General features: G+C 37.1%; 1 protein-coding gene across 1 annotated transcript in view; it reads left to right on the top strand.

The window, feature by feature from the left end:
- MKI67 (marker of proliferation Ki-67) overlaps positions 1-13,476 on the top strand; it is a 38,433-nt gene that overhangs the window by 5,254 nt on the left and 19,703 nt on the right. Inside the window, exons 3-11 of the mRNA XM_074959152.1 lie at positions 924-1,005; positions 1,089-1,204; positions 2,682-2,751; positions 4,353-4,422; positions 6,411-6,659; positions 7,440-8,354; positions 8,698-8,942; positions 9,591-10,053; positions 12,978-13,093. Coding sequence (XP_074815253.1) covers positions 924-1,005; positions 1,089-1,204; positions 2,682-2,751; positions 4,353-4,422; positions 6,411-6,659; positions 7,440-8,354; positions 8,698-8,942; positions 9,591-10,053; positions 12,978-13,093 — 2,326 coding nt within the window. The remainder of the gene's footprint in view (positions 1-923; positions 1,006-1,088; positions 1,205-2,681; positions 2,752-4,352; positions 4,423-6,410; positions 6,660-7,439; positions 8,355-8,697; positions 8,943-9,590; positions 10,054-12,977; positions 13,094-13,476) is intronic.

Raw genomic sequence — 13,476 nt, 5'->3', positions numbered from 1 at the left:
TACCAAATATACATAGGTAAATCTGTCATGATTCCAAACTCAATCTGGGATCTGAAAGTTAAGTTGTGTTCTTTCTGTTGCACATATTAGCAGCAAGAAAGATTTTGTAGGCCTAAGTTTGCCTCTGACTTCAAATTTGGCTATGCAACTGGAATTTAGTAAATAATTCTGATGATATGAGCCAGAATAGATAAATGCATTTCTTACTTGCAATCCTTAGATTTCATGTTTCTTTCTCTGCTTCCTCTATTTTTTTCTGTCCTTTTAAATTTCAGGACTGGTTCTTTGACTGCTTTAGACGTTAGCACCAAAACCAAACACAATACCTTAAAAGTACCTAAGCAGTTTTGCCAGTGCTTTCTTTTCTCTTGTATTGCAGCCAGGAATTAAGTACTAATGATGTGAATCCTGTAATCTGAAAGGAATACTCTGATAATGTAGGGATATGCGTGAATAAATACATAACAGAATATCATTCACTAAAGCTGTTAAGTTAGAGTAAATATCTGATTGAAAAGCAACATTTGTGGGAGAGAGAAATCTTCTGTGACTTAGTTATTTTGTCTTTGATTTTTGGGAAACTTTCCACTGTTGCTAGCAATAGCGGCACTGCAACAGTGCTTGTGCAGTAGTGATAGATTTTTCAAAATTGTCTTTGTACGTGCAGCTGGTGGACATATCCAGCTAGTTCTTAGTTTAAGAAGCTGTACATTTTAATAGTGTATATTTGGTTTAAAATTTGCTTTAGGTTTTCTCAGTGCTTGTGCTGACTTTAAATATTTTTATATTACATTTTCAAACAGCATCATAACATTTTTGCAGATATTAAATGATCACGTACTCAGAAGCAAATTCTCTAAAATAAAGTTTTTCTGTTCTCTTAATTACTTGCTTAAAACTAAAGTTGTGCTTTTCAACCAAAGGAAAACGGAGTGCGATATCCGCATACAGCTGCCTCAAGTCTCAAAAGAACATTGTAAAATTGAAGTCAATGAGAACAAGGAGGTAAGTTTTGTTTTTAATTGTATTATATTCCATCACTGCATTTCTTCAGGTTACTGAACTAGCTATTTTTGTTTCATTTGTAGGCAATCTTGATTAATTTAAGTACTGTAAATCCAACGCAATTGAATGGTAACAGTTTTCAGCAACCTGCACATCTGAAGCATGGAGATGTGTTCACTATTGTTGATCGTTCTTTCAGGTCAGTAGCAATGAAGGAGGCAAGCAACTATGACACTGATTCTGCATTGAAATCTGAAAAAGCACACTCTTACATCTCCAGGGAGCTCCACTGATTTCAGTGGTGCTCCCTAAGGACATAGGGGTCCACCTACCCACATCTCATTGTGGGATCAGAGACAAAGAGGTTTAATCTGAGGTTGACACATTTTCTTCTTACTCCCTAAAATAAATTTTAATCTAATTTCATGCTTCATATTTCCTTAAAGAGTTTCTGCATAGTATGATCAGAAAGCTGAGCTGTTAAAGCATTATGTCACCTTTAAACTATTTACCAATAAGCTATTCATGACAGTATTGTCTTGATATCCTGGTGTGACTTTCTCCTAAGGTTAGATGTGTTGTATTAATTCAGATGGAATATCTGGGCTAAAGGGTAAAAGGTGTTGTTGTAATGCAGTCACTGTCCAACATTAAACAGTGTTAAACAAGGTCTGGAGTTAGGTATATAGAGACCACAGCCTGCTTAGTACCATGGCAAACACACCATTAAAAATCGTTTTAACCTTTTATTAAGATAAAGAAATGAAGGGGAAAAAAGTTGAAACACTTTGAAATGTAGACTACTAAGTAAGGCTTTCATTTTAAACACATCCCTTTTTCCCTTTAGCTGGAGAGAAATTTTAGCAGGAAAATCCACCTTGTTTGACATCTCTCAGACTTAAATTGTAATAATTGTCCTTTGAGGGGGAAAAAAGAAGTTAGTTGAGAGCTGTTGCTGCTGTTGTTAAAGTCTAATTGTGTTCCATCTCAGGGGGTGGTTGGGATTTGACGAGCTGGCAGAGGTGGTGATATCATCTGGTTCCCTCTCTCTGGCCTGGTCTGATCAGGACATCTCTCAGGATCAGAATGATGAAGGCTTAGGGTCGCAGGAGATGGTGGGGTGACAACCATGATACGAAGCTTGCTCCACTAGCCAATTTTTTCTCCAAAATTTCTTTCTTTAACGACCCCAAAAAGGTAGCGGTGGGTCGAATAGCTCTTCCTGCATTATTTTGTCCAACAATTAGGCCTAGTTTCTGATGTACCAGTTTTGGTTCACATTTCTCATGTTTACCAGGCTTGATCTTAACATGGTCCTTGAGTTATATCAGTAGGCCTTTTTGTTTGGATTAATTCAGTCTGTCTCCTTTTTATGCCTTTTCCCATGAACAATTGTGCTTATAGGTTATTGTGATATCTTATGAACTTTCACATACTTTTTACAGTTGAGCTCACAATTAGGGTAGATTTGTAGGCTCAATTATTACAACAGACTTTTGGAGAAAAATTCACAACTATGCCTCGGTGCAATTTATAACCAGTTAAATAATGGTATTATTGCTGGAAGGGGACAATTACTACAGAGTTTATGTAAGGGTTTATGTAAGTTTTACAGTTAGCCATCATAAATGTAACATAAGCAAAGAGGTTGTTTTCTTCTATTAAATTTTTTGCAGGTTTGAATATCTGCCTCAATCAACGCCAAGAAAGAGACTTTCTAGAACTCCAAAAAATGAAACCCTACAGGTAATTTTAAGGCCACTGACTACATTTGCTGAACATATGCATGGTGTCATCTGTCATGTCATATTAGTATTGGTTCAGTGATTTATCTTCCCCTTCCTATTAGCTTGGCATCACTCACTAATCCAGTGATTGAAGCTGTGAAGAAACTCTTGAGAAATATTGTTTTCTTACTATTTACTAATTCATATCGGCTTATGTCAGTTTTCAGTAATGTAAATATTTAACTATAATATTCTAAACTGTTATCAGCAGAACTAAGGATTATTTTCTAAAAACAGTTTGACTGTTTTAAGAGAGGATGGGTACAGGGGTATTGAGACATTTGAGATCCTTGTACCTTAATTTTTACATTTTAAAGAATTACAGGAGTAAATCATAGCTGTACGTCCCTGCGTCAAAGTATTTCTAGTGTCCTGCTTCCAATATAATCTTATTCTGAATAGCAGTAATGAGTAATGCAGTGTTGTTAATGACGTGTCTCTTCATCTTCCTGGCCAATGACAATCTAAAGGAGTTAAGTTAGCAAAACTGGGAAGCTTGTCCTCAAGACTGTGAGCAGCCTCTTTTAGAAAATAATCTGTGATTGTTATTCCATGTGCCCATTATATTAAAGTAATGTTGAAGTCTCTCTAAAGATTGATCAAAGCATAAAATTTTAAATTTTATCTTCATGACTAGCAGGTTTTGTTAACCTTTTCTTTTACAGTCTTTTGCCCATATTATCAATATACTTGTTGAAATGAGTATCTTGTAGGAGTATTGTTAATCAGCAGATTGTCATGAACATTGAAACACTTATGTAGGCTGCAATTCTTATATTTAACCTAGTAGCTGAAAACCCATATTGTCTTATGGGTGAGGTACTTGGGCCAAGTAATCCATCATCTGTGCAGTGTCCTGCATACAACTAATGAAATAGTTGCATGCAAATTAGCTGTGGAATAAGGGTGGTGATTGTTACCTCTGATATCACAATGATCTAGGACTTTAGCATGGGATAAGTAGATGCCCACTGTAGCTGAAAGCTTGTGCTGTTGCACAGATGTAATTCATGAAGTCAAAATTACTGAGAACTTAAACTGGATTGTAACACACCACAAATGTGATGATTGAACCTGATATTCTAAACAAAGAACTCTCAGTCATGCTTGTAGTTGTTTCCGGTGCTTCACGCTGGCTCAACAGACATTCCAGGCTTTACAGTGACAATCCTGGCCTCTTATTATATTGATGAGCAGGCTGTCCTGAAGTCTAATAAGCATATCATCTCAGTTTTGTTCAATTATCAGAATTTAGCTGTAATGCATGCTCAGGCTACAGATTCTTTTGGAATTAATGACTATTCCAAAAATAAGAAACTATAAAACTGTCTTCAAGAGCCTCAGATGTCTTACTCAAGTAGTAACCTGTGTGACCAACTTCAAATACTGTACAATTTCATATAATGCATGGATTTAAATTTTTGTAAGCCTAGTGCTCAATTAAAATTTGTCTTGGTTATGAAGAGGGGCCAAATTCTGTAATCTTCTGAAAATGTGGAGTAGAAAACTGTATTTGTGATAAAATATGTTGCTTTATCGTAACACTGTACAAATTTACAGGTTCTTCATGTTCAGCAGGTGGCAGAAGTGGAATTACAGAGCCCAAGATCTAAAAGTCCTCAGACCTCTGGTTGGTAGTTGTTTCATGTAGTTTGCTTTTTCAATATTATATAGTCACATTTTATTCTTAGCATGCTTGCAAAAAGAAGATGGGAAAATGTCAAAAGATTCATTTTACAAGTCAACCTGTTACTTCAGTTGAACTTTATTTTAATAGGTTTCAGAGTAGCAGCTGTGTTAATCTGTATTCGCAAAAAGAAAAGGAGTACTCGTGGCACCTTAGAGGCTAATAAATTTATTTGAGCATAAGTGCATCCGATGAAGTGAGCTGTAGCTCACGAAAGCTTATGCTCGAATAAATTTGTTAGTCTCTATGGTGCCACAAGTACTCCTTTCCTTTTTATTTTAATGTTACCTAATAGATAATTAGATTTTGCAGACCAAATTCTACCTTTTAGAGGCATTAAATAAGTATAATTGAGGACAAAAATTAACCACTGCAATTAAAATTTCACTAATTCAGTTGATGTCTGAGGTACAAAAGAATCATTACTCTCCACAGCAAATGTTATATCTGCTCTTGAGTGCTAATAGGAAGAGAACATTTTAAAAAAAAAAAAAAAGAAGAAGGATTATAAAGTTCCAGCTTTTGGATGCACCCAGGAAACAGATCCATCGATTCCAAAGATGCCATTTATAGTTGCTTTTTGGAGTAGAACTGCACATTTTAGCCTACAAGTCTGTGTGTACTCTAGGCTTTTTCTTAAATTCTCTGCCACAAGTGCAGCTCCACTAGTATAGTGCAAATGCAGAGGTACTGTGGGCTTTCTACACTAGTATTTAACCCTGAGCAAGTCTAGAGAATACAGTGATTCAAAATTTATGCTAGCATTGCTACCTTTTCTTACCAGCAGTAGATGGAGAAATTGAGGCTTTGTCTATACTAGGACCAGTTGACTGATGTACTTGGTCAGTGGGAAGTCTCCATTCATCCACATAGATTTGCTACAATGGGTTTTTCAGAGAGGGTCAATCAATGCAAGTTATCCCAGTATCAAGTCTCAACTGGTGTTAGCACAATAGATTAAGTACCTATTGTGGACACATCCCGCTATCATGGTAACACTGTCACCACAAAAGGTCTTCCCACTTCTGACCATAATACAATAATCTCTCCTGAAGCGTCCTGTCTCTTCATACCACCACCTGTTTTCATAGTCCACAGTCTAGGGATCACCTGGCCCACAATAATTCTATACTACATTCTGCATGGAGCTCAGTTTGAGCTATTTTCATTGCAAAATGTGCTTTTTTCTCCCCACAAAAAAAGATTTTATAGAGAAGCTGTTATATACTTCAGCATGGTCCTTTGAGAGATCCTGGACCATCTTTTTTCTGTGGGGTGAGGAACTTGTCCAATTACAGCAGGGAAGTCCAGCATTTGTCAGCAGCCATCCAAACTGGCCTCAAGCAATGCTGAGACAAGGGGAAGGACCCCAGTGGCAGTTGCCACAATCATGCATCACAGAATCAATGTAGATGCCAGGCAAAACTGGTTAATTTACCATGGTAGTTCTGTATCAGTTTAAACAAACTTATTTGGAGTTTTAACAATCAGATTCATCCAACTGATTTGAAATTAGCATCCATTCACCTATCTAATGTATACAAAACCCTAAGAGGCCTGTGTGAACCATAGTGATGCAGTTATTGATTCTGCAGATAGACAATATTTCTGAGATATGCCCTACTGTTTCTCAGTGTGGGGCTAATTCAAAGTCTAAATACAATTTAAATATCAACATAAACAATTTAACTACTGATGAATGTATTAGAAAAATTCAAATAGGATTGTGAACAGAGCTTGACTAGTGGGCAAAACTTTAGTGCTGATATTTTATCTCAGCGTAACCCTGATTGGTGTTGCTGCCTCTTTATTCAAAAGTGCAAATCTTGTCGAAGGAGAAAACCTGTTTTTCTACCCATTTAATAACAGTCCTCCAGTTTTAAAATATATATATATGTGTAAGGTTCTTTTTACCCTTTATTACTATCTAGATAAAATCATAGAATGTGAAGGCCAAAATTTTGGTGAAAAGGACAAGCAAAGCACCGAGGAAGATATTTCCAGAGTTGTACCAGCCAAACAACATGCAACACCTAAAACAACATACAGAACAGCTAAATCTAACAGAAGAGAAAATGAGATGTCTCCTTTTAGCAAACTTTATGAATTGTTGAAAAATGAGATTGATGTGACAACACAGAAAGATGGCAACGAAGAGATACCTATGCCACGACAAGCAGGTGATTTTTTTTTTTTTTTTTTAAAGAGAGGATGGTGATATGTTGATGGCCACTGTAGGAGTTATTATTTATGCAGGATATTAGAACAACACTAATTTAACCATAGATTCCTTTATTAAATCCAAAGGCCAAATGGAATTTATACAATTGCTCTAAATGGGCCTACAAAGTCTAAATAATAAGCAATTTACTATATCCAAAGAGTAACAAAACATTCATAAGCATTCGATCAAATGGGCTAAATCCAGGGGTGCTGAGACTCATATTTGTCAGCTCCAACATTATCAGGCAGGTATTAGCAGAGTTTTACTTTTTTTATACTCTTTAACAAACAAGTCATGTCATTCCCAATTACAGACTTCAGCTAAACACCAATTTGAGACAGTTTGCCTTTATTTCCAATCTTAATCTTGATGAGATTTAAAACTTCCTTCCCCCTCTCCCCCCCAGGTCTTTCTTCCGTATCTCTTCCCTTCCTTCTTGCTGACCAACGGTTTTTCCTTTGCATCATGGGCCCTAATTTTTGAGATAACACTGGTATGTGGGATAGAAGGTCCATGTTGGCTCTTTTGTTTAAAATGATCTGCAGAGGCCTTCTTTTTAGAAACATACCCTTTTTTCATTATTTATTCTTTTAACCAGACATCCTCCCTACTTCATTCCTTCTGGCATTATATAACTCATTACTTTCAAAGCCTCTCTTTTACTTGCTAGTTAGGGCCTTTCTTTACAATATATTTCTTTAACCAGATGTAAAATAACTTGTTATTTATTCTACAGAGACTAATGCCCAGCAAATTTCATTATTGATATTTCCATCTGGTCAAGAGACCCAAACTAAGGAAAAAGAGGCAATCATTGGTGAAGATATTGAACAGTCTGAAGTTAAAGAACAAGAAATACACAGTGTGGAACTTAATCAGATTTCTACTGAAGGAAATAGTTCTAAGAAGACCAATGAAATAAGTTCTGCAAATTCAGGTGAACCACGGACTGGACAAGATCCATCATTAGGCGTTAAAGCAACAGAAATTTCAAATGAAATTCAAAAGAAAGATGTAGTGTGCAGTAGAGTTGATGGGAATGAATCATCTATTTTGGGGAAAAGTAATAAATATTCAAAGCAAAAGAGAAATAGTAAACAGTTTACACCAAGAAAATCCTTAAATGCAGAAGAAGTGCTAAAAGAAATTCATGATGAGACTTACTCTGTTAGCAGAACTAAGGAGAGAGATTCTGAAACTGTTGAATTTTCTCCTGGGTATAGTAATTCCGAAAGCCCCAAAGGGAGTGTTAGACAGGGTAAAAAAATTTCAAATAAAAGTCCATCATCAGAATTATTAACTCTGGAAAGGTTAACATCGAAAGATGCATCTTCTGCTAGCGGTAAATATCACTCTGGAGCGCAAAGGGGAAGACGAATGAGCTCTGGAAAGATGGCTGAAGAAACATTGGAGGGAGATTCATCTCAAGAACCTGACAAGAATGTAGATATTAAAGGTAGTGATGTTAAAGAAAAGCTGACCACAGAGAACTACCAACAGAAATTAGAGGTGGAAGATGCTAATATTGTACTGGGTCCTCACAGGTTGTCATCAAAAAGAAGGTGCTCTGAAAGTGTTGCACTTCTGAGAGATGATGAAGTTGCATCAAAAATAAATATTTCTAGCCTACCTACTGAAGACAAAAAGTCAGGTAAATACTTTGTATGGTTAGGAGCTATATTTTAAATTTATTTGGGAGAGACTATCATGTTTTATGTAAGTAAAGAAATGCTTTTTTTGCTGCACATCTATCCTTAACTATTGTATATGTAATTATGGCTAACCATAATTAATACATTGAAATTGTTGAGAAAATGTGAATGTAACTACATCTGCTGAATTAATTGTGCAAAAACTAAGTTAAGGATTTGTGCTCATTGTGGCTTGAAATGTGCTTCAGACTTTAAAATGAGTAAAAATTAATTTCTAATTTATATGCTGTAATGTTTGACTCTTCATATATAAAGAAATTTTTCAATTGTAATTTTTAAAAGGGGAGACAAAGAGGTTACCTCAAAAGCGGAAAAGTGGAGAACTTGAGTTATTACATCAGCCTTTTGGGAAAAGAAAGAGAGTGTCCTTTGGTGGTCATCTCAGTCCTGAACTTTTTGATAAAAGTCTGCCACCCAATTCACCACTTAGAAGAGGTGCAATTCCAGCAAGGTTAAGCTTACCATTTGGAAATTCACCTCGTGCAGTTCTGAAGAAGGGCCAGGGATTCAAACGTCTTGTAATCAAGGTAAACTTTAAAGTTGAAAATTTAAATATTACCAAGGAAACAAAATAGAAATTTCAAGTTTGAAAATTACAAAAAGGCATACATGAGGAAATGTAGATACTGTACCTTCAGCTTTTTAGATAGTATTTAAATACAGCTATTTCCAGTGTAGCTAGCTCTTCAGTATTTTTGAACTCCCATGTTTGAAGGCCAGCTCATCAGTATCTTATGAGATTGTATTTTTACTATAAATTACATATTAACTGGAATTGACATTTATTGGGAAACTATCATCATTTGGACTGAAAATTGACTAAAGGAATAAAATGCTTGAAGCTACAAAACAACAAATTAATTGTAGTCTGAAAATGTTTATCCATTGCTTCCACCAATCTGTGAATTAAATTTAGTAAAAGATATGTAACAGCTTTTTAAAACTGAAATTTTAACTTACATTCAGGAAATAAATGATTTACTTCAGTTCTCATTTCTTACCCTTTTTACAGCTGGTTTGAAATGAAAATGTTGAACATCTTTTTCATTTCCAAGTTTTATTTTAAATGAGTAAAAGCTTGTTTCAGTTAATTTGATACATTGAGCATATGCTTTTCAGAATTAGGTGAGAATTTGTATTTCTACTTTGTGAGAAATTTTTTTTAATCCTATCAGGATCTTTCAGAGCATTTGCAGAGACAAAAATCATCACAAAGAAACTTGCCCGCCAGGAGGTCCCCAGCTGCCTCGCCGCCCGCCAGGAGGTCCCCGGCTGCCTCGCCGCCCGCCCTTAAAAAAGCATCACCTAAGCTCACTGCAAACTCCCCATCAAATACACCATACACAAAAGGACGTTTCTCTGTTTCTCACATTAGCACACCATCTCCTACTTCAAAGGAGCAGGGTACTGCTGCAACAGAAGTTAAGGAAAGCGAGAGAGATTTTACTGGAGTCGAGACACCTGAATCTTTTCATATTAACCAGGAACACCAGATGTCTGTGCCAACTACACCTAAACAATTAATAAGGCGTAGTATAAGATTTTCTGCGAAGAGAACTCCCATGAAGAGGAGGAGTGATGCTGTGGAAACAATTCATTCTAAAAGAAGAAGTGGTGCTTCTAAAGCCAATTTGCTAGGTTTGTTTAAGTAGTTGATTTTGGAGACCATTAGTGCTTCTTTAAAAACTGAACAGAAGCCATTAATTCATGCATATGCATTATGATATTCTTTAACTACATAATCACATACTGTATTTTCTACATGACCCCTACTAGGGATGTAAACAGCTTACCGGTTAACCAAAATTTATCGTTAATACTGGCAGCCCCATGTTGGACCCCAGCTACGCCGCACCAGCCAGCGGGAGCCCAGCCCTGGCTATGCCAGTCCCCTCCAGCTACCTCAGTTAACCAAAATAATTTTAATCGTTTAACCAGTTAACTTTAACCAATATTTACATTCGTAACCCCTACCTTTTTCAGTGCACAGGATGAATTTTATCCTCATCATTCAGTATGTGATGCTATGTGTTATTTTCTGTACATCCAAACCTTGCACTGAATATAGCTTTGAAGAGTTTAAGGCTGGAAAGGATCATTAGATTATCTGGTTTGCCCTTCTATATATAACAGGCCATTACATTTCACCCAGTTATCTCTGTATTAAGCCGAATAACTTGTTTGACTAAAGCATAACATCCAGAAAAGCATCCAGATTGGAGTTGGAGAAACCACCACTTTCTTTGGTAGTTCATTCCAATGGTTCATAACCCTCACTAGTAAAATTTGTGCCTTGAATTTGTCTGGCTTCAGCATCTAGCCACTGGTGGCTCTTATGCATTTCTCTGCTGGATGAGAGCCTTTTAGTATCTGGTATTCTCCGAGTGAAAGGTACTTATGCACTATAATCAAGTAATCTCTCAACTTTTTTTTTCTTTTTTTTTAAATTAACAATGTATTGAGCTCTTTGAGTCTCTCATTGTAAGGTTTTTTCATTTTTGTGGCTTTGTGTGTCTACTCTCAAATTTTTTAAGATCCTTTGTAAATGTGGACATTGGAACTGTATGCAGTATTCTAGTATCTGTATCATCAGAGGTAAAATCACCTCATTACTCCCCTGCATTGTGTTAGCCTTAGAATAGAATCCATTTCACCAGGGTGACATTCAGTTGTCTTGTAACCACAAGAACATCCTTTCTGTTCCTGCAGTCCCCCTGCTTGGGTCACTACATACTTTCAACTTCTGCAACAAATGAGGCAGGTGTCCTGCATCATTCTGTGCATAGGATGAATGGTGCTCAAGGAGTTAATCAGTTGTCTACAGGAGTCCTTTGTGGGGTGGGGGGGAAGAGTTATGAACATGTAATTAATAACTATCATAATACATATACCAAATGGACTGAATTAAGAGTGCATGGATAATCTTATGTCTGGTAGTCCCCAACTTTTTATTGCTTGATTTTGTAATCTAATAATTCTTTAGAAATAGTTTTAAATGTTATTTCATCAACTTTTTAAAAATGCAAACTGAAAAGATAAATTCCATCTTTTGGAATCATATTCCCCTTCCAACCCCCTGGATCAGCATCATGATCAGAACTTTTAGATACCCAGTACAGACCTTAACCAGCAGAGCTAATAGTAACTGGTAGTAGGAGTAGGCAGTTATCTTTTGTGAGCCAGACACTAGATGCAGAGGATATACACCTTGCCAGTGGATTTTGCAGTTATTTGCTGACAGAGGAACTTGGCTGTTTGGATATCCTGTCTCTTCCTTCCCTCTCTTCACCCTCCTCCCACTGCCCCCAGGTTATGGGGAAGTGTGTGCTGTAGTGGTAGTATAAACCAGTAGTTCTCAATCTTTTTGAGCACAGGACCCATTTATAGATGTGTATGGTCTGTTGCAACCCAATAAATAGTCTAGGGTAGAGACCTGGGGTGGTTTCGGTTGGGACCTGCCCAGCACTCACAATGGCAGCTCCTGAGCTGTGGTCTGGCTGGGCTCGGCTCATGACTCTGGGGATTGCATTCTCTAGTGTTGCAGTGCTGCTTAGGTTCAGCCCACTCCCATAACTGGATCAAATTTGTGTGAATGGAGTTGCAACCAGGCTCATGAGGTGGCAGTGCCACCCACTCAGATTTGGCCTATCCACAGTCTTGTCATCATAATGCTGGGACCCCAGAGGTTGCAGTGCCTGGAGCAGCTCACCTAGCCCAAACAACCCTGTGGGACAGGAGCTGCCATTTTGGTGACCCAATTTTGGGTCCCGACCCACAGGTTGATAAACCCTGCTGTAGATCTTTCTGCTCTTATCCTTACCGTCTTCTCCCTCTGCTCCTATCCTTGTATCTTGTTTCGTTCCCACTTTGCTCCTGTGTGTCCTTACCTTTCCTGTTCCCTTTCTGGCTATTATCTCTAGAGGAGCAATTGTAGAATATTTTGCTCAGTCCTGGTCAGGAGCATGCTCAGTGTGGCTGGCACAGGGCTTGATGGAGACAGCCATACCCAATGCAGATGAAGTCTTTGGTTAATTTTGTTGCCCACCTCTAATAAACCTCTGAGCATGTGCCAATAGCAATTATCAGAAGCCTATAATTCTGCCAAAATCGGGTGGATTTTCACAAGAACCAGCAGCTGGCACCTCGGATCTCTGCCAAATTTCAAGTCCTTGCTCCAAACCGTAGAGACTAGAGTTTGTCTGTGGAATAAGCATAAAAATGTAAAAGGTCTATTTTTCCCTGACCTTGTTCTTGGAAATGGCTGAACCACTTTTACTGAAACGTATATCTCAGCATGAGGCATACGTGTCATAAAAAAAACATTCAAATGATTAAAGTTTTGCAAAGATATAAGCAACTGAAAATAGGGCCTTACAATGGAAAGTGTTATACAACCTCAAGTCTAAGTGTTACTGCCACCTCCACCTGTAATTACCAATCTCCTGAGCCAAGTTCCATAGCAAATGTAATTTAAATATGGGAATTATGAGGCAATAACTCTGGACTGCTGTTTGCACCCTTGAGAACTGTTCTCAATCTAATTTTTTTTTTTTGCATTCCAGTTGCAAAATCTTGGGCAGAAGTGGTGAAGTTGGGTGTTGCAAGACCGCAAGTAAAAGCTGTTAAAAAATGTGTTCTCAAAGGAAAATCAGCCAAGAAGTTAACAAAATCACCCAAGGTATTTTTATTTAAAATAAACCATACTATTTTCTGAATGCATAGCCTCATCGGCTTTTAGTACATTGTTAGTAGCTAGGTGTGTTTCAAAATCTTCCTTGTCCGCCAAATAGTCTTTGAGCACTGATATACATCTCCTGGATGACTCTAAATGCACTAGATTCCAAATATTCTTTCTTGATTAGTGAAAGGACAGGGCCAAATTTGCACCATTTCTCATTTATTGATATATTAAATACAGGATTTAATTGAAACTAAAGAATGTGTACCTTTAAAATATTTTGATATCCACAGTGAGATATAGTATTGTTCAGCAGAACTAATGTAAGAGACAAGGTTATCAGTGATCTCAAATTCATTTATAATGTGAGCCATTTCTGAAGA

This window comes from Natator depressus, chromosome 7 (genome assembly GCF_965152275.1).
Source record: "Natator depressus isolate rNatDep1 chromosome 7, rNatDep2.hap1, whole genome shotgun sequence".
NCBI classification, from domain to species: domain Eukaryota; kingdom Metazoa; phylum Chordata; order Testudines; family Cheloniidae; genus Natator; species Natator depressus.
The sequence above is the reverse complement of the archived record's forward strand: the minus strand, read 5'-3'. Positions and strand labels throughout refer to the sequence as shown.